The sequence below is a fragment of the Grus americana genome, chromosome 4 (genome assembly GCF_028858705.1).
Source record: "Grus americana isolate bGruAme1 chromosome 4, bGruAme1.mat, whole genome shotgun sequence".
NCBI classification, from domain to species: domain Eukaryota; kingdom Metazoa; phylum Chordata; class Aves; order Gruiformes; family Gruidae; genus Grus; species Grus americana.
In genome coordinates this window covers 80,026,772-80,053,362 of record NC_072855.1, presented here as the reverse complement: position 1 = coordinate 80,053,362, position 26,591 = coordinate 80,026,772, and the positions used below count along the sequence as shown (strand labels likewise).

Here is a 26,591-nt window from a genome sequence, read left to right as displayed (position 1 = left end):
AAGCAGAGCCCAGGTCCTGCGTTGCTGGGGCACAGACCCAGGCTTGCTTGGGCAGCCCCCAGGTTTGAAACAGAGACTAAGCCCTGCCTTGCTAGGCCTAGCCCCTCGGCCTTGTGGTGCTGCGGCTCATGCGGCCGATGTTTGGGAGCTGAGACGCCCCTTCCCCTGCCATTCCCGGGTCGGTGCTCAGGGGCTCGAAACCGGTCAGACCATGCCCGGGCCGCCGGCGGTTCTTTCAGCCTTTATTCGGTGTCTACGCAGAACCGCCGGCACCCGTTGAGTGACACCGACCCGGGCAGCGGGAGAGCCCCGGCGGGCAGCGTGCCCGAAGCCCCCGGTAGGAGCGGGGAGGTACAGCGGGACTGGGGCCGCCCGTTCCCGCTCCCGGCCCAGGGCAGCTCCCATCTCGGGCCCGGAGCACGGCACCGAGACGGGGGCTCCGGATAGCCCGGTGCCGGTCCCAGCGCTGCCACGACTCTCCGGCTCCACGGGGCGGGAGAGAGCCCCGGGACTCGCGTCCCACTGGGCCGGGGAGAACCGGACATTGGCCGAGAACCCCCGCCGGCTCCGCGCGCCCGCGAGACCCGGCACCAGTCCCGGTCCCGACCCAGCCTCACCGCCCCCAAGCTCCACACAACCTCAGGAGAAGACGCCGGGACAGACCGGAGCCCCACAACCAGCGTCCGCCACGCTCGGTCACAGCGCGGTTCTGGCGGCCGAAAGAGGCGGAGCGGGCACGAGGCGTGGCGGGAGGCGTGGCGTGGCCCACGGCGCCTGCGCGGGGCGGGGCCGAGCACAGGTGCGAGGGGCGGAGTGAGTAGGCGGGGCCGCGGGCACAGGTGCGAGGGGCGGGGCCCCATGGCGCGTGCGCGGGGCGGGGAGCGGCAGGGCCACAGGGCGGGGCGCGAGGGCGCGGCTGGGCGGGGCGGGTGCCGGGGCGCGTGCGCGGGGCGGGACCGAGCAGATTTGAGCCCCCGCGGCCGCCGTCCCCCTGCATTTGCTCGTTCTCTGCCGGGGGCGCCGCCCGCCGTCCCGGGCCGGCAGCGGCCGGGCCGGGCTCCCCCGGCGGGGCCCAGGTGAGGCTTGGGGGGGCTCGGCCCGGAGCGGCCGGCGGGGACCGGGCTGCGGCGGGGAAGGGGCCGCGGTACCGCTCGGGGCCGCGGCCCCGGGGCAGGGGGGGTTGTCGGGGCGGCGGGTGGGGAAGCGGCGGTGGGCGGGCGGCCGCGCTGTGCCGGTGGCTCCGCGGAGGAGCCGTCGGGGCGCCGGGGAATAAAGCCCGGAGGGCCGGAGCCCGGCGCCCCCCTCGTCCCCCGCGCTCGGCCGCGCTCCCCCGGGGCCGGGCCCGCTCGGCGGGTCCCCCCGGCCAGTTCCCAAGCACCGCCCGACACCGCCGGGGCTCCCGGGCCCGTCCCGACATCACACGTGGGGCCAGGGGATGGGTTGGGGGCCTGGAGCCCAGCTCCCGGGGCCGGGGCCGGGGCTCGGCCGTTCCGTTTGGCAGCCCTGAGAAGGGAGCCCGGGCCCCGTGTCCCTGGGGCCGGGGCCGAGAGGGAGTCCTGTGCCTTCGGGCCCAGAAACGGAGCCCCCGTCGGCTGTTTCTGGGCTCGGGGCCCGGGGCTGGAGGGGGGCTGGGGTGGCCGTGGCTGCGGGTGGGGGGAGGCAGGAGGGCGCTGGGCTGTGGGGCTGGGAGGGGGTGGGCAGGGTGCGTGGGCCCCCGCCGGAGGTGGGGGTCCGGTCGCGTTGGTCCCCAAAGTGAGGGAGGCTGGCATGCACCAGGCCGAATTAAACGTCTGAGATAGTCTCTGGGCGAAAAGGCACTTTTCACACCCTCTGCCTTCGTCCAACTCTTTATTCAAGGTACACACGTAATAAACACTGAACACAAACCACTGACTCAACGCGCGCGCAGTTATGACAGGTCATATTCATATCCAAGAGGTGACAGTGATTGATTTACGGCCTGGCCAAAAGCCAGGATCGCTGGAACAAGCATGAGCTGTACGGGGCTGGAGCCACAGACACCCCGGAACTGGGAATCAGCTGGAGCTGGAGTGGAGCTGAGGCACCAAACAGAGCTGGAGACCAACTGCACTGGAGAGGAGACGAGCTGGAACCGAAACTGAGCTGGAGCTGACCAGGAGCTGGACCTGAAAAAAAGGACAGAAACAATGAGCTGAAGCACCAAACAAGCTGGACCAGAAACCATCAAGGTGAAGCTGCAAGTGAACTGGAGCCACAAATGAGCTGGACCTGAAACCAGACCAGAAACGAACTGGTACAGAAACAAATGGGAGCCAAAAGTGAACTGGAGCCATCCACAAGCTGGACGTGCAAACAGACTGGAGCCAAAACTGAACCAGAGCTGGCCAGGAGCTGGACCAGAAACAAACGGGCAGAAACAACGAGCTGGACCACAAACAATCCAAGTGAAGCTGCACATCAGCTGGAGCCACAAATGAGCTGGACCCAAAACCAGACCAGAAACCAACTGGTACCGAAACCGCCCTGGAACTGGGCAGGAGCTGGTGCAGAAACAACCAGGAGCCCGAACCAACAACCGGAACAACCAACCAAACCCCAACAGGGACCCAAACACCCGACCTGGAGCCGTGCAGTCCCACAGATCAAGCTGCACCCCGACAGCGCCCGCTCCCGTCCCACCAAACACACGGCACCGACCTGCCCGGCCCCGGCTCGGGGTGGGCTGTGGGGATGGGAACTACAGGGTCCCCCAGGGACACCCCACACCCACAAACAGCTGACGGTCACGGGGGGAACCAACCCCCCTGGCAAGCGCAGGCCCCGGCCCAGTGGCGCTGAGCTCCCACGGTGACCCACGGGTGCTGGGACCCCTCCTTCCCCCCAAGGGCCCTGCAGAGAGCCCTGCCGGGGTACGGCACCCACCCTCCCCGGCCCCCCCACCGGCTGTGGGAGCCGAGCGTCCCGGTCCCACCGCCCCGCTCCGCTCAGCCACCGCCTCGGGGCTCTCACCTCACCGGGCACGTCCTCATCCTCCCTGCCGGTGTCCCTCGGCGCTCGCTGCCTCGGGGCCGTGATCCTCACCCGGGCACCGGGATGAGCCTTCCCCCGCGTCGGCACAGCCACGCGGCATCCCCGGTGCCACCAACGCCTCCCAGGGACCGGCAGCACCGGGACGGCCATGGCACCCCGTGCCCGGCCAGGCCGGCTTCGCCGTCTCACCAACGAGGCTGCAGGAGCCGGTGCGGATCCCTGGAGCGGCCTCTGCTCCCACCGCAGCGCATTTTGAGCTGAAAAAGAAGGTTTTCAGTCAAAGCAGGGCTTCGTGCAGGACTCAGAGCCACCCTGAGGCCCCGCCGTGGCAGCGGCACCCGACGCTGCCAGCTCCGGCCCTCGGGCATCCATCCACCCGGCATCGGGCAGGGCCGAAGGGCTGAACCCCAGTGGAAACCAGTTCCCCCAGCAGCAGCTCCCACACTCACCAGTCCCAGCTCTCCCCAGGTCCAGCAGAGCCAGCGCCAGCCCGCAGGGGTCTGTCCTGCCGTCGGCCATTCTGGAAAAGAGCTGGGGAGAAAAAACCGGTGCCTGCACTGGGAGGAGGGAGCCCGGCGGCAGGAGGGGTCACCGGCCGCCTCGGGAGACCCCCCGGCCCCCCGTCTCCCCCAGGTACCGGCTGGGAGACGCGGCGTGCGGAGCCCCCACGGCCGGTCACCAGGTCACGGTTCAAGCAGGGGCTGATCCCGTGGTGGAAATCGGGGGCTGCTGGGGACCCCCAGCCCCACAGGCCGAGCTGCAGCCGCTGCCCCCCGAGAGGGGACCCCCCGGGACGGTCACCAGCCCCGGCCGGGCACCCCGGGGGGTCCCGCAGCAGGGGAGAGGGAAACAGACCGCTCACCCGTGGCTGCCGGGGCAGGCAGGGCAGCTCCTGACGCTGGGGAACCCGGGGTGCCGCAACCAGCCGGCGTCTGCCCACGGTCCCCCGTGGGTCCCGGCCTGAGCTCCTCGCCGAGAGCCGGGGGGTCCGGCCCCGGGAGGAGACGGGGGCAGCACCCGCTGCCTGCGGCGAGAGACAGGGCTCGCCCCGCCGCCCCGGCAGCTGCCTGCGGGCAGGGCTCGGACCTGAGCTCCAGGCAGCACCTACCGGGCAGCGGCCGGTGCCCCCGCTCCCGCACCGGAGCCCGCCAGCGCGGGGAGACGGCGTCGCCCCCGGTTCCCACCCGCCGGCTGCGGCCGCCCCGCGGCGGGACCGTGAGAACCGCGGCCGGAGGAGCCCCGGGGAGACTAAACACCTGGGCTCGGCACACCTGCAGCCGGTGCTCGGCTTAGCGGCACCCTCGTCCCGGTCGCGGCCCGGAGCACGCCCGGGGACGCCGGTATCCGCTGGACCCCGGGCGGGGAGAAGCGACAGAGGTACCGGCAGCAGCCATGGCGGGGAAGCCGCCCCGGCACGGCCCCCGAGCCGCCCGCAGACGGTCCCCCGGTCCCGGCAGAGCCCCCGCCGCCCCCAGCCCCGGGAACCCCCGCCGCCCCCGCCGCCCCCGCCGCCGCCGCCGCGCTTGTTCCCGCCGTTCCCGCCGCTGCGGCGCCCCCTGGCGGTCGCGAGGGGGTTTTGAAGCCTCGGGGGGGGGCAGCCGCGCACCTGTCCCGCACGGCGGCGCCCCCTGGCGGACGCGGAGCTGCACGGCGGGGCGAAGCGCCCCCTGGTGGCCTCAGGGCGACATCGCAGCTTCCCGGTACCGGGGAGAACTGTCCGTGCCCCGTTCGCCCGGCGGGGAGGGGGGGGAGGAACGGCAGTGGGGGAAATGCCGGGCCCCCGCATCTGAGAGGCAGGCAAAATGGCGGGAAAATGCCGCTGGTGCAGGATGGGCTGGGGGTGTGTGTGGAGGGGGCGGATTTGGGGAGCGCAGCGGCATGGCCGGGCCTGACCCCCACCCCGCCGGTGGGGGCTGGTGGCGAGAGGGGTCCGTAAGGACCGTGGCGACACGTGGCCATCTTTCCGTCACCCCTTTATTCAAGCCGTTGTAGGTTTTAGCCCTCGCCCATCGAGCCAGCCGGTGCCGCCGTCTGGGACCCGCCTGCAGGTACCTGGAGCTCCTGCAGAGAGACGGGAGGTCTTCAGCCTCGGCGGCCGCCCCCAACGAGAGGTCTCCCGTCACCCCCCCCCCCCCCAACACGGGGTCCCCCCCATCACCCCAGGCTCGGCCACCCACCCCCCCAGTCCCACGCACCTTCACGCAATGCCCGTCTCCAGCACGTCCTCGCTTTTAGAAGGCAAATTCTTGTTTAACGTCTCCATCTCTTCTGCCTTTCTCTTCCTACGCTGCTTCCGACAGTGGCTTGAGGGAGGGGTAGGAATTAAAACAACAAAAATAGAAGCAGAATGAGACGTTGCAGCGATGTTCCTCCTCCTCCTCCCTCTGCTTTCACCTTGCAGAAGCTCTGGACGGGGTCGCACGTGGTTCCCGGCCCCAAAGCGATGCCCCGTGCGCCTCCCAGCACCCTCCGAGGCCGTGTCCCCCTGCACAGCGCAGCCCAAATTCAACGCGCCCCAAGCTGGCAGAGGCGGGCAGGATACGCTCCCGATACGGGGCTGCCCCTTCCCGCCACGTACTGACTGCAGAGGCAGGCGCAGATGATGAGGATGATGAGGGTGACGATGGCGGCGATCAAGGAGATGACCACGATCTGGCCCCGGTCGCCTCGCAGGTAGAAGATGTCCACTCTCTCGCAGCGAGCCCCCGTGTAGCCTCGCTCGCACCTGCCCCGCGGCACAGGGGGAGTCCGAAAAACCGCCGCGGTGCCCGTGCCCCCTTCCCTCCTGCTTGCCTGAGGAGGATGGGCACGGCTCCCTGTCCCCCCCCCCCCAGCCCCGCCACGCCGCCATGTGCTTACACGCAAGCTGGAGCCTTCTCGGCCACGAGGAAGCGACATCTCCCTCTGACGCAGTAGTGCTTGTACTCCTCGGGGCACCTGGAGAAGTGACCGTGCCGCCTCAGCTGCGTCATGTTCCCTGGGGGTGACAAGGACAAAGAAATCCCCCCCACACCCCGAGGGTCACAGGGAGCATCCCGCAGCCGGTCCATCCCCACGGCAGGTCCGAGCCTGGCCAGCTGCAAAGAGCCGCCGGCACGCGTGTCCTTGGCCGTGGCGTGCCGGCCCTGGCCGCTTCCCAGCCCGGCGGATGCCACGCAGCTAAGCTAGACAAAACACCCCGCCTGCCCTCCATCCCGGCCCTCTCCCCCGCACCCACCCAACGCCGCTGGCTCCCCCGAGCATCCTCGTGCCGACGCTGCCGCCTTACCCGTGCAGCTCTCGGCCGTGCCGCAGGCGAGCCCCTCCGTGCCGTGGCCGGCGGTGACGTTGGCGTCAGCGCCCACACAACTGAAAAACGCCAAGCCTGAAACGCAGCGGAGGCGGCTCAGAGGGGGAGCCCGGCCAAAGCCCCGGCATCACCACCGCCGCCCCACCACAGCCGCTCTCCCGGCCCTTGCTGCAAGGGAGGGGACCGGCAAAGGGCTCCGCAGCTGCGCCCACGGCCCCCCCTTCCCTGGCAGCATCAGCTTTTCCCCAGGGGCGAGGAGAAGGGAAAGTCGGTCCCTGCCTACCTCCTCCACCCACCAATGCCCCAGCACGGGGGATCCGGGAGCCAGCGGGGCGGGTTTTGGGGGGCACAGACCTGCCTGCAGGCAGCCAGCAGCCCCTCTCCCCGGGGAGGATGGAGGGAGGGATCCCCAGGGAGGTCCGACTCGCTGCACTGCCCTTTTTGAAGAGCCTGGGTTTCAGCAGGTGTTGAAAAAACGCACCGGCCGTGGGAGCGAGGCGACGGCAGCGCTGCGATTCGGCACCCACCAAAGCCCAGCTGTTTCCAGTGTGCAAGCGCTAAATTCCCATTGCAACACCGCTCACTGCTGCACCGGCGCATGGGACGCCCGGCACAAACCGAGCCAGGAGAGGGGCGACCGTGCTCACCGTGGCCACGGGACGAAGCCGAGGGCCGGCTCAGCCCCGGCACGTCACGGTGGCCGTAACCGGATCGCTGGCATACCAGCACTGACTCAGCACGGCCCTGCTCCCAGCCCGGCCCTCCTGAGGGCTTCACCCTGCTGCAGTGGCACCCAGGGGTGCGGGGACAGGTCCCGCCCGATGGGGCAGGGTGCCGGGTGTCTCCCGTGGGATTGGCATGCCGAGGTGAGGGGTGTTTCCATCCCGAGTGGGTGCACTTTGCAGCTCAGCCACATTGCAGCTTCCGGGGAGGGAGGGGGGGGGTGTTGGGTTTGGGCAGCTGAGCCCAGGCAGCCTTGTCCCCCCCCGTACCCCTGTATCCATCCGGCCCTTCGGCACCCTGCCAGCCTCTGGCATCCCCCGCATCCCACGGCAGAGATGTTCCCAGCACACGCTTCCCTCCTGGCTATATATAGCCACCGCCGTGCTAAGGACGTGCTTTGGGGAACAGAGCTGCAAGGAAGCAGGGGCTGAGCCTCTGCGGGGGCTTCCCTCCCCGCGAGCATCCCCTCCCTGGCTGAAAGTGCCCGGCGGGGAGGGAACGGATCCCACCGCCTGATCCGGCCCGGGCAGCGGGGTGGGAGCTGCCCAACGGGAGCCAAGGGATGAGCCATGGGGTGGTTGCCCCCTCCGGGAACCAGCTGCGGGGGCACGTGGCGGTGCAGGGAGGGAGGCTGACTTCACCCCCGGTGACCGAGTTCGCAGCTCAGCACGGAAAGATCCCCACCAAGATGAGATCCCCACCCTTATTGCAACCAGATGCAGAGCTTTGGCATCCTCCAGGCTGGCAGCCCCTTGGTGAGGACCGCCCCAGCGACACCCGGGGGGTGTGTGTGTGTGTGTGTGTGGGGGGGGGTCCCCGACACCCAGATCTCAGCACCCAGGAGCTGTGGGTGTAAACAGCCTCATGTCTTTGATGCACGGAGAGCCTGGCTCTGCTATCTAAGGCTGCACCCTTTCCTGAGCAGCTGGAGATAACCCAGGAAAGCATCCCAAACACCGGATTATTTTACCATAACACCCCCCCCACGCTCCCCTGGGAAAGCCCGAACTGCAGGAGAGCAACCACCCGGGGCATTGCCTTGGTCCGATGGGCACCCCAGCCCCAAAACAGGTCGGCCACCCTTGATTTCCTCCTGCCAGCACAGGTTTGGCAGGTTTTGCTGAGCCCTGCCAAAGGGCCAAACCCAAACTGCTCCCGGCAGAGGGGAAGGCTCCCCCGAAACCCCGGGGGCTGACACTCTCTGCTGGGCGGGGGGTATCGCCGAGCCCCGCTGCTGTTCAACCCTACCTGTGGTTACCTCCTGCCAACCCCGAGGGTGGCTTTGCCCGTTCCTGCGCACTTAGGAACTAACGTGGGGACACTCACGCGCTCGTTGGATAGCTGCTGGCCCCCCCCCCTGCATCCCCCATCCCTGTGCTGTCAAGGGTGGTGAAACGCAGGTATTTGGGCAACCAGGAGCCCATCAACAGGTGGTAAAAGCATCCCAGCCCCACTCCAGGGTCAGGCCAGGACACCCCAGCCCCGCGGCTTTCAGGGATTCGGAGCCAAGCCGGCTCGGGCATGGGGGAGCGCTGGGCTGGGCCGGTGGGGAGTACCCGGACGGGACCAGGGGGCACATGGGGGAGAACTGGGATGGGTGCAGGGAAGCATGGGGGAGCACAGGCACACCAGGCTGGGCATGGGGGAAGGACTGGGATGGGATCGCTCGGGGGACACAGGGAGTCACTGGGATGGGACTGGAGAAACACCAGGGTGGGCACAGCGAGCACTGGGATGGGATGGGGCAGCACCGGGATGGGGGGAAGGATACAGGGGATCGGCAGGATGGGACCGGGGTTGCAGCGGGACGGGATGGGGTAGCACCAGGACAGGCACGGGGGAGCAGCGGGACGGGACCGGGAGGCAGGTGGAGGATCACCCGCGTGGGACCGGGCAGCACCGGGACCAACCCGGGCTGGGACAGAGAGAGGACGGGGCCGGGGGAGGGGGGATGGCACCGGGCCGGGACAGGGGGGAGCACCCGGCCGGCCCCGGGGTGCATCCAGCCGGGCAGGGGCAGCCCGGGACCGGGACCGCGGCGGGGCAGGGGGACCCCCGTGCCGAGCCGCGCCGCCTCGGGTGCCCCGTGCTTACCGGAGGCGAGGGCCAGGCAGAGCAGCAGGGTACCGGGGCCGCCGCCCGGGGCCGGGGCCGCCTCCGCCGCCTCCATGCGCGCCGCCGCCGCCGCCTCCGCCTGCCCGGTGCCCGGTGCCCGGCCGCTGCGGCGGGGCGGGCCGCGGCGGGACGGGGGCGGCCGCTGCCGGCACCACCGCCCTCCTCCTCCTCCTCCTCTTCCTCCTCCTCCAGCTGCCCGGCTCCCACCCCGCCGGAGGCATCCCTTGGCGGTCCGGGGGTGAACCGCCCCCCCCTTCCACGCGTGTAACCCCACGCGTGTCCCACCCACGCATTAGCCACGCCTGGCCCCCGCCTGCCCGGAGCAGCGAGCACAGGAGGCGTCGAGCCGATGCACGCCTCACCCCAGCATCCCTGGGGATTGGGGGAGCGAGAGGGACCCCCCATCCCTCCCCAAAGGGACGGAGGGCGTGCGGCCGGAGCGCAGCCTCACCTCCCCCGAGCCATTTATCCCTGGCCGGCCCGTTACGAACAGGGAGATTTATTCATAGCGAGCTACTAATAAAACACCCTCCCAAAGCCCTTGGCAGGGAATGACGGCAGCTACAAATTATTTTGCGAGGGGCTGTGCCTTGGCACAAGCCTTCTGCACGCCGGCCTTGGGTTGGGTTTTTTTTTTTTGCTTTGGGGCAGCTGGGAGGATGTTTCTGGTCCCCCGAGCAATGTCCCGAGGAGGAGGAGGAGGAGGAGGAGGGGAGCCCCGGGGGGGGTGAAGGTGTCCCCCCAGGATGCTGGCGCGTCCCCTCCTGGCAGCTGGGGATGTTCAGTAGGGATGCGATGCCACGCGCTGATGCTGTCCCGGCCCCAAGGAAAGCAAAAAGAGCTTTGCCCGGCAGAGAGGAGCGCAGGCAGGGAGGGCTGGCAGGGCTGCTGCCTGCTCGGTGTCGTTACAGGCATGAAATAAGGTGGGGGGGTTGCGGGGGGGAGGCGGGAAATGAAAGACTGGAAAGTACGGGTGACCTCAAACCGCAAGCTGGCAGCTATTAATGCAAGGGCTGGCAGCCACCCAGCCATGCCATTTGGCCGCCGGCCACGGGGTGAGCGAGCTCCCGTGGCCCCCAGCCAGCCAAAAAAACCCAGCCGCAAGCTCCGGCACGCCGGTGTCACCGGCCCCTCGGCTCACGGCCACCCCAGCTCCCAGCCGGCCGAGGGGGAGAGAGCCCAGCCCCGGCCCCCCGAAAGCAGGCAGGGTGTGCTAAACCACCGGAGGAACGTTGCAAAGCTCCGATGGGGACAGCGAGGACTTGGGCAAGACCAGGGAAACCGGCAGCTGGCACCTGGACGCGGCACGGGGCCACCCAAGAGAAGCCGGCTTCATCCCGGTGGGGCGGGCAAAGGCAGGGAGCAGGCAGCAAAAATTCTCATGCCCACCTAAAGAAAACAGTCTCCCTTCGGCATCCTTCATAGCCGGATAAAATTGAGGAGGAAAAAGAGATTTTAAAAGAGCTGGAGGCCCAAGGCAGATGTCCCCAGAGGCAATGGTTTCTGTTCTCCAGCAGGAATGGGAAGGGCTGGAGGAAGGTATCTCCAGGCAGGGACCTCTGGCAGGGCATGTGTCCTCCGCTCTCACTGTCACCATGAGCATCACACCCGCCGTGCTGTGTTGGGGTGACCCTGCCCGGCCACCGGGTGCCCCCCGGAGCCGCTCTGTCATTCCCCTCCTCGGCTGGGCAGAGGAGAGAAAATATAATGGAAAGCTGGTGGGTCGGGAGAAGGGCAGGGGGAGAGCACTCACCAAGGACCGTCACAGGCAAAACAGACTCCTCACACTCCGCCCTGCTCCAGCCTGGGGCCCTCTCACAGGAGACAGTCCTCCACCAACTTCTCCAACGTGAGGCCTTCCCACGGGCTGCAGTTCTTCACCAGCTGCTCCAGCGTGGGGTCCCCCACGGGGTCACAAGTCCTGCCAGCAAACCTGCCCTGGCGTGGGCTCCTCTCTCCACGGGGCCACAGGTCCTGCCAGGAGCTTGCTCCAGCGTGGGCTTCCCACAGGCCACAGCCTCCTTCAGGTGCCTCCACCTGCTCCGGCGTGGGGTCCTCCACGGGCTGCAGGGGGAATCTCTACACCCCCTCATCCTTCCTCCCTGGGCTGCAGGGGGACAGCCTGCTCCATCATCATCCTCCCTCCCTGGGCTGCAGGGGGACAGCCTGCTCCATCGTCATCCTCCCTGGGCTGCAGGGGGATCTCTGCTCCGGCGCCTGGAGCACCTCCTGCCCCTCCTTCTGCACTGACCTGGGTGTCTGCAGAGTTTCTCACATCTTCTCACTGCTCTCTCTGGCTAAAACTGCTCTTGGTGGGTTTTTCCCCCCCTTCTTCACTCTGTTATCCCCAAGGCGCTGCCACCATCGCTGATGGGCTCGGCCTTGGCCAGCGGCAGGTCCCTCTCGGAGCCGGCTGGCATTGGCTCTGTTGGACATGGGGGAAGCTTCTGGCAACTTCTCACAGAAGCCACCCCTGTAGCTCCCCACTACCAAAACCTTGCCACGCAAACACCTGGGGGAGGCCCAGGGACCTGTGTGGCCAGGCAGATGTCAACCCCAGCTGTGGCCAGAGCTGGCCATGCCACAGTCACCAGGCAGGTATGGCCCTGCCAATGAGAACAGGCAGAGGTGGCCTTGCCAATGAGTCCAGGCAGAGGTGGCCATGCCAACAAGACCAAGCAGGGGTGATCAAGCAGATTTGACCATGCAGAAGTGACCAGGCAGGTGTGGCCCTACTGAGGTGGCTATGCAGAGGTGACCATGCCAACGAGACCAGGTGACCAGACAGAGATGGCCATGCTGGTGACACCAGGTGGAGGTGACCAGGCAGAGGTGGCCATCCTGATGAGACCAGGTGGAGGTGACCAGACAGAGATGGCCATGCTGGTGACACCAGGCGGAGGTGACCAGGCAGAGGTGGCCATCCTGATGAGACCAGGTGGAGGTGACCAGGCAGAGGTGACCAGGCAGAGGTGGCCATGCTGGTGAGACCAGGTGGAGGTGACCAGCAGATGGCAGCTGGAGCCCGAGGATGGTTCCTGGCAGGGGCGTTCAAGACCTGCCACAGCCCAGCCCTTGGCACCCTGACACCCAGCTCCGGCGCGGGGTTTGCACCCAACGCCACGGTGGGGAGTGGCGGCTGTGCCCAGCCCTGCCCTCTCCTCGGAAACCTCCTCCTGCCCGTGGAAACACCCAGCACCTTCTGCAAAATAAAGTCAAAAAAAGGAGACCCGCGGCAGGGAAATGATCACGCGGTTCCCACGGCACCAAGTGCCTGCAGCGATAACAGCATTATTTTTCCTCCTCACAAGCGGAGGGAAGGTTTCAGGGAGAGCTGAGGTGCTGATGCCACCCAACGTATAGCAAGGTAGCCGGCATCCCGGCCGCTCCAGAAACGCCAGCTGACTTGGATTTTGTGTCCTGCTGCTTTGGGCCTGGAGCCAGGACCCGTCCTGAGAAAACGCCGCACAATGCAATAGAATAGATGGCTGCGTAACCCCAGTTAAAGATAGCTCGGCCACAGCCCGGGTTCAATGACATCCTTTTCTGGAGCAAGCGTGCGAAAGCCCGGAGAAGATGAGTTCAGCCTGAAAACATTTCACCCGCAGCAAAGCGCTTTCTAGAAGGAAGGAGGTAAAAAAAATGGCACTCGTACCTCTCGCTGAGCCGCAGGTGTCTCCTGCCTGGGTCCTTAGGGCACCGGCTGCTGCATTTTGGGAGCTGCGCACGCCGTGGAAAGGCAGAGCCCTGGCTCTGGCCCGGCTCCCCTTGATGCACGGACCCGGGGCGTCCTCCCCCACAGGCCCCGGACCCCCTGGATGCGGCAGGCGATGCTCAGCAGCGAGGGCAGGCAGGGGCGGCCCCATCCAGCCACGGCAGGCGAGGATGCCCCGGCAAGGTGCACACAGCATTTCTTTCTGAAAAAGCACGGGTTATCTTCAGGCGGGAGCCGGCGTGGTCCTGAGGAAGGAGGGGGACAAGGGGTGGCAACACAGGGCACCCCGAGCACTTGCCCGATGCCGCCGGCTGGGACCAGAGCATCCCATGCCCGGTGCGCGATGCCGACGTGCCGCGCTCGGCGCTGGGTCCTGGCACGGTGCTCGGCACCCAGTAGCAGTGCTGGGTGCCCAGTGCCTCATCCCAGGGCAGGGTGCCCAGTACGGAGCACCCAGCACCCCATTTCCTGACCCCCCCACTGCTGATGCCCTGTACCCAGCGCCCGGTGCCCCGCATCCTCTGCCCGGTGCCCCGTCCCGGAGCCCCGCCGCGGTCCCCGGTGCCGGCAGGTGCCGCTGTGCGCCCGGCGCTGGATTGGGGGGAGGTGGGGGGGCGGCGGCGGGGGCCGGACCGGGGCGGCGGCGGGCGGGCAGCGGGGCCGGGCGGTGCGGTGGGGTGCGTCCCTCCCGCCGCGGCTGCCAGCGCCGCCGGCACCATGGGCTGCTGCTGCTGCTGCTGCCGCCTCCTCCTCGCCCTCCTCCTCCTTCCCCTCCTCCTCCTCCTCCCGGCAGGTAAGGGCCCGCCGCCGCACCGGGCTGGGGGGGTACCGGGGAGTACCGGGGACTCCCGTGCGGGGCTGGGAGCGATGCAATGGGGACGGGGGGGGGTGGGGGGAAGGCAGCCCCCCCCCCTTGCCGGGGACAGCCCGGGCAGGATGCCCGGAGAGGGGCTCCGCAGAGCAACCCCCCCGCACTGCTCCCACTCACGCCCCCTCCCCGTGCCCACGGCCCCCCCGACCCCAGCGGGGCCGGGCGAGAGGCGTTTCGCCCCTCTTTTCCTCGCCCCCTGCCCCGCAGAGGGGTTCCCCAGCTGGCCTGCAGCCGGGGCGCAGGAGGACAACTTCAGGGGACCACCGACAGCATCTTTCGGGCAGCCCCCCTGCCCGGGCTGGAGCTCACCCCCCAGCCTTGGGTCCCCCTCCCCAGCACCGTCCCTGCTTTGAAGGCGCTTTTATCACTCGCCCCAGCCTTGAGCAGAGGCTCTCGCCCACCCAGCACCTGGCGCTTTCCCCGAGCGGCAAAAAGCATCTCCCTCCTCCCGCCCCGCAGCGATACCCGCATCCCCATTTCCTAAAACCACCCCATTTGACATCTTCCCCCCACTAACGCCAGCCAGAGGGGACGGTTCAGTCCCTGGCCGATGCGACAGCGAGCGCTTTCAAATGACAGCACGCGCAGGTCATCCCTCCGTCCAGGCTGGGTGTTTAATAAACACCACGAAGCACTGCTTGCTCAGAAACACGAAAAACACACTTGCATAACCAAGCGATGGGGACACACGCAAGGAGAAATACATCGGGCGAAGCTGTTATTATCAAACCACTCTCGGCGCGCGGCAGAGCGGCAGCGTGAGGGGACGAGGCCGGGTGAGGTTTTGAGCGGCCGCCTTCTCTAAACCGCAGACTGGGGAGGCCGCGTCTGCAGGACCAAAACCATCGTCCCAGGCCACAGCAGCTTGTGGGAGAGTTTCCCCCGTGAAGTGACCCCGCTGGTGCAAGGGGAGGGAGAGCCGGCTAAATCCTTCTCCTTGGAAAGGAGGACTTTGGCAACACAATCCCCTTTCTGTGCTTTCCAAGCAAGAGCATTAGGGAGGGGTGGGGATGAAGCTACGTTTTACACCGCAGGGATGCTAGGGATGCTGCTCGCTTCCTTCGCGGGCTTCTGCCTGGCTCCAATTCGGCTGCCGCCTCGAAAGCGGCCAGCTTCTGCTGGGAGTCAGCCCTCGGCCGCTTCGGGGTTGGGAGGCGGGTTTTTCCCAGCGCCCGGGCCAAACCCAAAGCTGTTCCCACGACCATCCCTCTCCACAGCACCAACACCAGCGGGGCTTGGCAGAAGAGCCGGGAAAGATTTCCCCAGAGTGCCGTCTCGTTGCTCTCAGGCTGCTCCTAAACACCCCTAAAGCCCCAAATCTGTTGGATGCTTCCTATGACTTTTCCCCCCCTCCCATGGAAATCGTACTTAAAGATAGAGCTATTTCTCAGCCGTGAGAAAACAAAAAGCATGATTTAAATACGCTTCGAGCTCATTCTTCAGGACTTACTGATAGAGAGGACGTCACTGGGCAGGACTAAGAGAAGGCTGGGCTTTGCCTGGCCACAGAATGCAATAATAGCATCTCTCAAAAGGAAGTTTTATCCTGTTAGTAATTCTCATTCTGGATGTAAAGTTGAACCTGCTTTACTCGGCTGATGCGATGCCTGCCCCTGTACAAACCCCCGGTTGCTGCAGCCCACCTCCCCCTTCAGCAACTCACCCCACTCCCCGAGAGGGAGCTCCTGGCTTGACGTGCTTTGGGTGCTTCTGGGGAAGGCAAAAAGCTGCTTTTTTAGGGTCTCCCCACCTGGCACCGTGGGCTGCTTTGAGCTGCCACAGAGGAAACCAACTTGCAGTGCTTCCAGCCCTGCTCCCCCCCACAGGGGGTGAAAGGCAGGGGAGCTGGGTAGTTCCTTATCCCCCTCTCCCAGCCAGCAAAAGCTTTGGCCTCTGATACCAGAGGATGCTCCAAAATTCCTCTGCTGAGCCCAATTGCTTCCCCTCGCGGGGAAGGCTGGGATGGGGCTGGTGCATGTTGAAAGCTGCGCCTAGAAACAGTAATTAGCAGCTAGCCAGGAAAATTATTTAGCTGATGTGTTACCACTTGGGCAGAGCTGCTGTTTGCAACATGCCTGGCCAGCTTGAGAGCCATATCCAAGAAATCCACCTGGGAAAAAGGCTTTTGGGGGTCCGAGCCCAGCTACACAGGCAGGTCCAGCTGCCAGCCTCCCAGCCCACAGCTGACAACTGGTTTCTCCTCCCATGGAGGAACTTCCCAGGGAAATAAGCACAGCATAACACATAGTTGCATGTTTCAAAAACATAATATGCAATATCTAAAGTATTTTTTTTTATTTAAAACAAGCAAAAAAATCATTTTAAGAAAGAGCTGGTGCTGTAAACTACCGCTGCTAACAAGGGCAAAGCTCACACCAAGACAAAAAGTTCCCACGCCACCCAGCCATCGGCTACAGCCACCATGCGAGGTGACAGCCTGCCCACGCACCCCAGAGGGGACACGGGGCCCTGCCAGCCAGGGGCTCTCCAGGAACACGGAGGCTTTTCCACGCCGGGTCCGCAGACAGCTCCGGCTGCACAGGTTGACCAGTAGCCACAGGTTGTTTTGTGACTCAGAAGGAAAAAAACCTCTAACCACTCCCCTTCACCTCCTTTTCAGCTGTAATTTCACTGCAGCTTCAGAATAGAGTGCTTCATGAGTTGAATAATTAGGCAACACCAGGCAGTGGGGGAAAACATCATGTTTTCTTTGCAAAGGAGCTGGCCACAGGGACTACGGAGCATGAAGGCAACCGTCTTCATTTTTGAAAGCTGGCATGAGCGGACACTGCAGGGTGGTGAAGCTGTCCACCTGGTTCCTCAAGAGCCATCTGCCTGCAACAGCTTTCCTCAGGGTCTGAAAAGCATGCAAGAGCAAGCCAGGACCCCCCACCTTTGCTCCTCCCTCCCTTGCAATAGCCTGGAGAAGAGCAGCTGCTGCTCCCAAGCCAGGCCACAACCCACCAGCCACTGAAGACCTCACTTGAAGCCCTTCTTTGCCCAAAGCCCCCAACTTTACACGTTTGCCCGCGTGGATTTTGCTCTTGCCTTTTGCAAAAGGCGGGCCATGCATCTCCAAGAGATGCTGGCACAACCCCTACACCCAGGGAGCTGGGTACTGATGGGTTGGCTCAGCAAGCAAGCCCCGGGGGCTGCACCCTCAAGGACGGCTGCCAAGGGACATGCCCAGGGTGCCCTGCTCAGCTGCACCTTTGGGACAGCCTCTTCCACAGGGATGGATCCTCTGGATGGCAAGGGACACAGGGACAGCACATGCATTTCCAGTGCATAGCTCTTTCTCTGAGCTACAGAAAGCTTCTGGCTTCGGAGCAATTAGACCTAAACCATCTAATGACCATGCAGCAGACGAAAACTAATCATGCAGGAAGCCAGCTTGGCTTACCAGTACATCAGAGCAACTGCAGATTTATTTGATCTGACAGCCTCGACTTCTTCATGCAGTTGGTGGATAGCTTTGCTTTTGACCTCTTGATGTTTCTGGCCCCTGATTTTCTCACTTGGTTTCTTCCTCCTCTCACAACTGGTTTTACACCCTCACAAACGCAACCTGGCACTGAGCAGCGAGGTGATGCAGCAGGAACCGAGCAGGCAGCAAAGCAGCAGCACGTCACCCAGGGGTGCTCCTGCTAGCATTACAGGTCACCAGCAAGCACACGTGGTGCTAGAGGGTTGCTACAGCCCTGGAGAGCCACTACGTTGGCTCCGGTTTGTTGTAACCTCAAAGGTGTCCCGAGCATTGCCATTGCCCACGTGGGTCCCTCCGAGATGGCGTGAAAAGCTGAGCTGTTCCCACATCCCCCCATCATCCTCGTTTCCCAGGGAGAACGAGGCAGGGCTCTGCAGCGGTGCCCTGGAGAAGCAGGGACAGAAGCCCTATAGTTCAGACAACCACTGCGTGCTCCTTCTTCCTCCTCTTGTATCAGTACAGAATTTAGTCAGAGCCTTATTTACTGCAGAGAGCAAAGAGGTGAGCAACATCAAAGCCAAAATTACACAGTGACAGAGAAGGTGAGGCAGCCCAGTGCTGAACAGCTTGAAAAACAAGCCCAACCCAAAGCAAAAACCAGTTTTATTCAGTTATGGTCATCACAAGGAGACCTTTAACCATCCATAGCTAGATGCTACCAGTTTTATAACTAAGCAGTAGTAACACAATCAAAGTTACACCTGAGCATCAGCAAGGGGGAAGGGAACTGTGAGAAAACCCCCACCAGGCAGGGAAATCTGTAGCTGCAGAAACCCAAACCAAGCCAACCAGGTCATGAACAGGAAGTCCTTACCCTATATTGAAACAGAAATTGTTTTACTGCTCTGCATCACTTTACCCAGCAATAAACCAACACAGGCTGCAGGACCAGAGCAGCCAGAGCTGCTCTGTCATTATTACTCAATTCAGTACTAGCATAATTGATGACCCCCAGAAAATATTGTGCGCCACCCAACGCCAGCCACACCAACTCACCTTAGTTTTTAGGGTCCAATTGCTCTGCTGAAAAAATGAAAAAAACCCTTCATCCCTGTACAGAAGCTTTCCCTCACCAACCCCCCCATTTAAAATTAATAACCCCCAAAGTTTGTCTTCCAACCTCAGGTACCCTGTGCAGAAAGAACCCAGCTCCAGGCACCAGCTTTTATAGCGGAGCCCCAGGTGTGCTAAGAGCCCCTGCCCACCCCGAGGAGCCTCACCTGGCACCCCCACCCACGCACCCTCAGCCCATTGGGCCGGGACCTCCACTTAAGCTGGGGCTCAGGGTCCCCCTTCTCGTGTCAGCTCTGGGATAAATACATGTATTAGTACTATTATCTCAGAGTTGGCTTGGTTGTGGTGGCTTTTGGGGTTTGTTTTGGTTGGGGGTTGGTTGTTTTTTTTTTTTGGGGGGGGTGGCAGAACTGTGTTGTGAGCAGCTTATATTTAATTTTTTTTTGTTGGAGCTGATATTCTAATTTTGTTTTTTCTGATGATCTGGAATTTAAGGAATGCCTTAGTTTGGAGCACAGAATAGAGCTGTATTCAGCATCCTTCTTTATCTACCCTGGGTGCACCTTGTAGGTATGCAGTGAGCTTTGCGTTGACTTTTCCTCGGGAAACAGAGACCTGTAAGCTGGATATGCTGCTTAAATGTAGCTTTGTTCAGGTTCTTGTATTAGCAGCTGCTGTGCTGGCATGGAAGGTGGTACCCTCACCTGAGCAAGGTATGCTGTGGGTTATTCCCCATCTGTTGTTGTGTTTCTGGTTTTCAGAGAGGATGGTTGGATTCTGCGTGGAAGTACAGTGAGGACAAACTGGTGGGAGGTGGAAGAAAATAATATTGATGTTACGGAAGGCTGGGGTATCTCTGGGGCCGTGGTTGCTAGAGGAGCATCGCTTAGAGCGGTTGGGGTAGGGGTGCCTTGGTTAATTCAGGCTGAGAGCACTACTGTGTGTGCTGTGAGGGTTAGGTCATGGGCACCTTCTGGTAGTTACATCAGATGCTGTGAGTCATGAAGTGAAGCTCGTTAAAAGCTCCATCAGTGCCTTATCAGTGGATGTTTGTTTGCTGTGGCATGGCTGCTCCATCTGATGTCATTCACTTGGACTAGAGATCTTCTCTTGTTGGTTTTTTTTCTGTTGTAATGCTGCGTTTCAGCTGGCAGAGCAACTCAAAAGCCTGCTGGGATGGCTTCTGCAGTGCTTGAGAAACGCATCGGTTGCTGGAGAGGCTGCCGGCACGGGTCTGGCAGCGGTTTCCCAAGCAGAGCATGGGAAGCGTTCAGCTTCTGCAAGGCTGAGACCTCCACCTTGGCATGGCTTGCAGAAGCCAGGAGAGCAGCACGCAAATGGGAGAGGGAGGTAATTTGTCAGGGGGATGGTGCATTCCTGGGGCTGGCAGGTGATTAGGTGTCGTAATCCCCGAGAGGAAGATGTTTGTGGGATGGGGATTTGGGGTTTTGTTTTTCTTGGCTGGTTCCTGTGCTCCTAGGGAAGACAACGTAGAAAGAAGTCCTTTCAAAGCTCGTGTGGGGCTGCAAAGTGCCGCTGCTGTTTTCCTTGGGGTTTACCTTGGCCTCTGCTCTGAGCTGGGCTCCAGCGGGGTGGTCAACTGCCTTAAGTGAATCAGATGGGCAAATTCCTCAGGGCTCACCTATGCTGGGCATCCTTTGACAGCTAACATCCTCCAGTCCCTCTGACAACCCCTGTCTGAGGTTGTTTTAGCCTTGGAAGTCATGTGGTCTTAAAATAAGGTTTCTAGTGGGTTTTTTTGTCCCTTATTGCAGTGCACTGCTCGGGTTCCTGCTCACAGCTGCAGCTCCTACAGACCAGATGTTGGAGAAACAAGGCAACCCCAGCTTTAGCTTTTCTTTTCCTTTTTTAGGTGTGTTGGTAGAGGTCTGGGCTTGCAGACAAGCTGGGTGCTCTTGTGGCCACCCAGCTCCTCGGGGACAGGCTGTCCATGAGCTGGGTGCGGTGGCATGAGGACATGTGGAGCTATCAGCCAAGGGGTTCTTCAGCCGGGTCCTTTTTGTCCCCTCATCCTAACCCCATTCCGAAGCAGCCTGCATTGCTTCTGGGAACCCAGCTGGGATTTGCCTGAGGTGCCAAGGGGGAACAGCTTGTGGGTGAGAGCTGCGCCCCAGGGTAGCTGCCGGGTCCCAGATCCTCCGATGGAGGTGATGGCTCGGGGGAACAAGAGGGTAGCAGGGGGCTGGCCCAGGCAGCTATCGGAGGTTAATGCAGCACTATTGATCTGGAAACCAAAGCTGGGCTGGCAGTGACCACGCAGGGGGAGAAGGGCAAACCCTGAGCTGAGCAGCTTGTTCTCCTGGGAGATGTCCCTGTGACTCGTGACCTGCTTGGCTGGGAGCGCTCAGCCAGTGCCCAAGGATTGTTCCTGCATCCAGTTTTGGCTCACCCTCTGAATTTATACCCCTTAGATATTACCGGAAACATCCTGACTCATCCTGGCTAGCAGTATTGCCAGCTTCTTGAGGTCCCTGTTGGTTCACCTCCAAAGCTTAATCAGATCATGCGAGCTCTGCTGACCCAAAGCACAAGCAACATGGGATGCCAGGGTGGGTTTGCAGAGAGGTGGTAAGCTGCCTGTGTCCAAGAGAGGCTGGAAGCATCTATACTTCCAGAGAGGTAACCAACTTGGAGGGTAGCTACCGGCCCTGGGAGGGTCCTGCTGCGCTGGATCTAACAGCAACGTGTTGTGCTATGGGCTGCAGGGGCTGCCTGCGACCCGTGGGATGAGTCACCCGTCTGAAACGCCAAGGTGCGATGGAGAAAGGATTATTTTGCAGATAGATGTTGAACCTTCATCTGGAGACTGTCTGGGGATGCTCAGTCTGGGTTTGTCAGCGCTTCCAGCACCCTCTGCTACCACATGGCAGCTGATCGCTGCCCTGGCTTCGTCATCTCCAGAGCAGACCTGGTAAAACAGTTGATGAGCGCTCTGCTGAGGGCATGCATGAGCCGCAAGCTGCTCCTGGCGATGCAGCACCAGGTCAGCTGGGCACCTTCAGGCAGCGCCGCAGAGGCTGAGGGGCTTGCTGTCGCAATAGCGCTTGCAGCGATGCCGCGTTGCGTCGCTGCTGAGGCCGACTTGGCGGTCGTGTAGCTTCTGTGTGTGCGTGTGGAAATAATCCAGTTAGCTGAGGCCAGAAGTGCGGGCGCGTGGAGGCTGGTGGAGCTGGGGCAGGATGTGCTGGGGTAGTTGGGTTCTTTGCTCTTGCCTTTCTAGCAACTTGTATTGCTGATAGGACTTTCCACCCGTGCGTCTCCAAAGCAGAGACCGTGCTTCCTCTTGCGTAAGGCCCAGGATGGCTGCACGGTGTTAAATCCTTGAGAAAGACCCTGTTGCTCAATGCTCCTCCCAAATCCAGCCAGGGATTTCGTGTCCCACCCTCGGCCATGAAAACCAGCGGGCTGTGCTCTCCTGGGGTTGTGGCCGATGGCGCCTTCAACTCTTGTGATGTGGGAGGTTGGGGACTAACAGTACCTGCTAGAAATGACACTTGTGCCTTCTTTGCCTTAAAAAAAAAAAAATAATGCATGGGACCTGCCTGTGGCACGTCAGCCTGGAGAGCTATGCAAGCGGATGGAGCAGCACAGGGAATATTTGGTTTTATGGTGGTGTGGTCCCTGAACTGAAGGAGGAGCCACCAGCCTCTGCAGGAGGAGTGGGGACCCATCAGGTTTGTTGGATGTGGGCAGGCTTTGTCCTGGTGAGATGCTGTGGTTGAAGCCAAGCTGTTAAACCCAGTGCTTTCATCTGAACTAATGGCTTCTAAGCTCAGGATTATCACAGCAATGCAGCTCAAGGTCACGTGCTGCTAACTCCCAGGTATTAACCAGGAAGCCTGAGGTGTAGAGGTCTTGGGGTGATGAGACATCAGAGTGCCCTGTTGACAGCAGGAGCTTTGCAGAAGCTTGGTTTTGCTTTGGCAAGCTGGGAAGGAGGAGGTGGGATGTCTGGGTGCTTCCCCGCTGCTGTGGCGGGGCTGGGTGTGGAAACCATGGGTGCTGAGCCAGGCGGCTTATTCAGCAGCCAGAGTCCATCTCCTCTCCCTTATCCTAAGGTCCATCAGCCTTGTGCCTCAGCAGGACCGAGAGCCTGAGGAGGGTGGAAGCTCAGAGGCATCTCCGAGTGCCTGTCCCTGGGTGAAGAGCACCCATGCCCTCAGTCCCACCTCCCAAACCCTCCTGCTTGGGAAATGGGGTCCATCACAGGGCTATCTACAGTGCTGGGGGAAAAAAATAGTCAAGTGTGCCGGGGACTTGGGCTCCTAAATACCTTGGCCTCTAGTAGAAGCCATGCCCCAGAGCTGGCTTTAATCCCTGGCCAAGCATATGTTTGCAGTTCCTAGACAGAAAATGCCTTCCTGAAAGGTGTGCTACGTACCCAGTGCTCCCTGCAGCGAGCTGGAGGTCCTTAGCTGACATGTCTCTTCTGCTGTCCTCCTCCACTGAAGGCGTGCAGGTCGAATGAAGCTGGATTAGACACCAGCAGCCTTCTGTTTGATTTGATGGCTGAAAACAACCAAAAACATGGTTGAGTGAGTCCCTGCCTATCCATGTTACATCCCACCACTTCTACACGAAGGTGCGAAGAGTTTCCATCTCCCCTTCAGCATGGGGTGCTGTCTGTGCCCCGGGAGCCTCGTGACTCTCCTGGGCGCTCAGCGGCAAGGGGCTTTGCTGGAGGAACCCCATGTTGCACGGCCCCTGCTCCCAAATTGGAGTCCCTCCCATGCCGCTGTTTCTTGGCGCAGCTTTATGTGCAGTAAGAGTTGCACGGTGGGCCAGCAATGGGTCTGTTGTGTCTAAAGCGCATGGCTGGTGCGGGTTGGGTCCTTTCTTGCTACCTTGGGTGTCACCTATGTGGGTGGCATTTCAGTTTGACTTGGAGGGGGGGTGTTTAGCTGATTTGGCTGTAGTGGTTGACAATATCTCCTTGCGGGGGGCTTGGTGATGGGGAGGAGAACGTTATGTGCCCACCAGCGATGTCCAGCCATGTGAGATCTCCAAGTGCCTGCTCACAAAGAGATACCATGATAGTTGTCTGTGCTCTCACTGCTGTTGCTCACTTAAACAAGCACCAAGCTCCTGTTTCTGGAGTTGAGGTGGGAGTTTGGCTTCAGGGTTCCTACAAAATCAGCATTTTGCTGAGGCTTTTTGTCCTCCACACTCATAATTACTTCATTGTGGCTTGTTTGCACTGGAGCAAGTTCTTGCTCTTCCCAGTGCTGGGCTTGGGATGCTCTGGGGGGTGTAAATGAATGAATGCATGGGTATAAATATCCCTCCCGATGTCACTTAGCGTTGGCACGCTCTTCCCTTGGCCCAACCGTGCCGAGGGAGCCAGCTCCTCGTGCTGAGTTTAGTCAGCAAGGGTAGAAAGGGGGGGGGAAGCCCCAGCAGTCTGCTGGTGGGGATAGAGGAAAAAATGACTCATCTTCATGCTCAGAAATGGAGACGAATGAATGAATGCACAAGGAAATGGGGGGAGAGGAGAAAGAGGCATCTTGTGTTATCGTTCCCAGCTGCGTGGCGGTTGCTGCCGAGGAGGAGCTTGCTCCCCTGCTGCTGCGCTGGCTGCTGGGAGGAGATGCTGGGAAGGTGGAGGGGGTGTCTGGGGGTGGGGGGGACCCCAACCTTGGGGAAAATTGGTGCTGACCCATGGCGGGGCAACCGGTCTGGTTCAAACCTCACCTGTAGCTACACAGGGATATTTCATCTCTCTTGATTTTAGATGGCATTTTAAAAACAATAAACTTATTTCCAGCTCCATTCCCAGATGCTTTAGTGCTCACCCAAGCCCCAGGCTGTCCCAAGGATTTCTTGGTTATGGTTCCTTCTTTATCTCACTCCTAGGGCTGGGCGATGACTCCACAGCATCGCCCCTCGCCCCTGCCAGCCCTCCCTTCCCCGGGGAGGGGACCCCAGCACAGCCGGGCTCCAGGGCTGCGGACGTCCCCACACCGGCTCCTGGCCAGCCCTCGCTGCCCGTGTCCGCGGGACCTGCTGGAGATGAGACATCCTCTGGGCTGGCAGAGGAGGGTGGCCACAATGCCACCCCCGTGGCGGTACTGCCCCCCGCTCCTGCCTCCGTCACCGCAGCCACCGTCACCATAGCAGACAGCCCCTCCGTAGCCTCCAAGCCCAGCTCGGTGCCACCAACCTTGGAGACAGCCTCAGGTCTTCGGACAGCAAATACTGCCAGCTTGGCAAGAGGCACGATGGATTTGGGGACAGCCCTCAGCCCCACGGGTATACCTGCATCATCCTCCTCCTCCTCCACCCTCCCCACCAGCGAAGGGTATTCATCCCCCGGGACGGTCTTGTCCCCAACGCCTGTCCTCAAGAGCCCCGGCATCACCCAGCCACCGGCACCGACCAAGGACGTCTCTTCCCTGGGGACGCTTGCCATGTCATCGAGCCTGGCCGTGAAGCCAACGTCTCCCCCAGTGACTGTGATGAGCCCCACCGCGGCCGAAGCCACGGACACCGGAAAAACCACCCTCTCCACTGGAGTCACCATGGAAGAGGTCCCGCGCGCCTTGAGCGCAGGTGAGCACCGCTGCTCTCCATATGCCTACAGAGATATAACATCAACCTCGAGGTGCTTAGATAAGAGGGGCAGACTCCCCCCCCCACCCCCAAATCAGAAGGGGAGAGGTGGTTGACCTTGTGAGAGCACCGTTCAGCAAAAGCTGAGCTTTCCTGGAGGAGCCTATGGCATCTGCTCCGCCGGTGGAGACAAGGAGTCGTAGATACCAAATCTCCCTTGCCTGGAGATGTGAATAAAATCCTTAGTTGCAAATTTGACTTGAAACACTTCAGGATGAGAGGAAACACGTGCCTGGGTGGTGGGTGCAGCCTGAGTTAGGAAGATGTAGGTTTTTCTTCTCCCTCCTGGAGACCTCACAGAGCTGACACTAGCTTTCACCTGTCCTCTTCTGCAAGCTCGGATAGCTTCCAAGTGCTTCGTAAGGCCAGAAAAGGGAGGGATCTGGAGCATTTATAGCTTTGGCTCAGCACTAAATGCTGCCTGGTGCTGGGAGGAGCATCGAGGAGCAAGTTCATAGTCCTCCAGCAAAGCCCAGCTGTGTTTTATCCCAAATCCACCTGCCCTGCCTTGATGGGAAGGGAGGTCATGGCAAAAACATAGGGGTGCCCAGCGTCCTCCACAGGAGCTTTGGGAAGCAGCGAGGAAACGTGTCCCCCCACAACCAGAGATGGCCGGCATGGGTGTACCGGGAGCAGCGGGGGTGTGGGGTGGGGGCGATGGGGCTGGGACTTGGGGGGGATGCTGAGCGCTGTGCTTTCTGATGGACCCTCCGCAGGGAGCATCGTGGCCATAACCGTGACGGTCATCGTGGTGGTGGTGGTGGTTTTCGGCGCAGCGGCGTACCTCAAGATCAGGTAAGGCTGGTTTTGGGGCACCTGCCGGTGGGGTGCTCGAGCTGTGCCCCCTCCCCCCCAGGCTGCAGCCCCCCTCACCATCGCAAGGGTGATGCTCAGGGGCAAAGCCCTGGGGAGATGCCGTCCCCGAGCCCGGCGGGGCGATGTGCAGCCTCTAGTCCCAGAACAGCCGCGTTTTCTACCACTTCTATACTGATAAGCAGAGTGTTTTCTTCCTCGTTATACAACAGCCTCACTCAAATGCCAGAGACGCTGTTGAGCAGAGTCATCACCAGTAATTATTATCCCTAGGATGAGCCGCTGCCGTGGGTCTCGCTGTGGCTTAGCCAACGCACAGCGGCGCGGCCCAGCGCCGAGCATCCGTAAGGAGGCTTTGCCGACAACGGAGTCGAGCGAAGCTCTTGTTTTAATGCCCTGGCATGTCCCAGTTTGGTTCAACGGGAGCAAAATCCTGCCTGGGCTCATCTTCCTTCTTGGCGCTTCCTGCTAAAATATCCCAAAACTTGACCTAGTGAGGACTGGCATGCATTGTTTTGTTTTGTTTTCGCCTCATGGTAAAATAATTAATAAGCCAGCAAAGCAGCAACCGGTAACGCTGGGCGGTTTGCTTTCCCCTGGCAGGCACTCCTCCTACGGCAGGCTTTTGGATGACCATGACTACGGCTCCTGGGGCAACTACAACAACCCTCTCTATGACGACTCCTAGCAGGGATGAGGAACAACAACAACCACCAAATCAAATCTGTAATTTATAAACGCTTCTGCAGCAGAGCATCCGCTGTCGAGGAGATGCCCAGGCGCCGAGCCACGGCTGCGGGCAGGATTATGGCTGGGCCGGCGGATGACGGGCAACCGGAGGGCGGGGCGTGCAGCGCCCACAATAAACCTGAATTTTGGCCTTTGCGTAGGAAATTCTGGTTTCCTGGGACATGTCGGCCAG

General features: G+C 62.0%; 2 protein-coding genes across 13 annotated transcripts; one reads left to right on the top strand and one right to left on the bottom strand.

Annotated features, from left to right (window-relative positions):
• Nucleotides 1–1,834: 1,834 nt before the first annotated feature.
• BTC (betacellulin) lies at nt 1,835–13,333 on the bottom strand. 12 transcript variants are annotated; one of them, XM_054825379.1, is made up of 10 exons: nt 12,795–13,333; nt 6,281–6,376; nt 5,872–5,989; nt 5,591–5,737; nt 5,208–5,315; nt 4,121–5,073; nt 3,875–4,036; nt 3,462–3,778; nt 2,992–3,269; nt 1,835–2,147 (listed from the first exon to the last, which is right to left on the bottom strand). In XM_054825379.1, the coding sequence occupies exons 1-5, from the start codon at nt 13,048–13,050 to the stop codon at nt 5,210–5,212; spliced, it is 723 nt and encodes a 240-aa protein (XP_054681354.1). In that variant the 5' UTR covers nt 13,051–13,333; the 3' UTR covers nt 1,835–2,147; nt 2,992–3,269; nt 3,462–3,778; nt 3,875–4,036; nt 4,121–5,073; nt 5,208–5,209. The 12 variants fall into 12 exon arrangements, with proteins under 12 accessions (XP_054681354.1, XP_054681355.1, XP_054681346.1 ...); XM_054825380.1 differs by lacking the exon at nt 12,795–13,333 and adding an exon at nt 9,119–9,312; XM_054825371.1 differs by lacking the exons at nt 5,208–5,315; nt 5,591–5,737; nt 5,872–5,989; nt 6,281–6,376; nt 12,795–13,333 and having other exon boundaries at nt 1,835–2,141; nt 2,997–3,269; nt 4,121–5,038.
• Nucleotides 13,334–13,514: 181 nt separating this feature from the next.
• Nucleotides 13,515–26,579, top strand: PARM1 (prostate androgen-regulated mucin-like protein 1). The gene is made up of 4 exons (XM_054825382.1): nt 13,515–13,647; nt 24,101–24,796; nt 25,573–25,651; nt 26,273–26,579. The coding sequence occupies exons 1-4, from the start codon at nt 13,572–13,574 to the stop codon at nt 26,355–26,357; spliced, it is 936 nt and encodes a 311-aa protein (XP_054681357.1). The 5' UTR covers nt 13,515–13,571; the 3' UTR covers nt 26,358–26,579.
• Nucleotides 26,580–26,591: the final 12 nt, after the last annotated feature.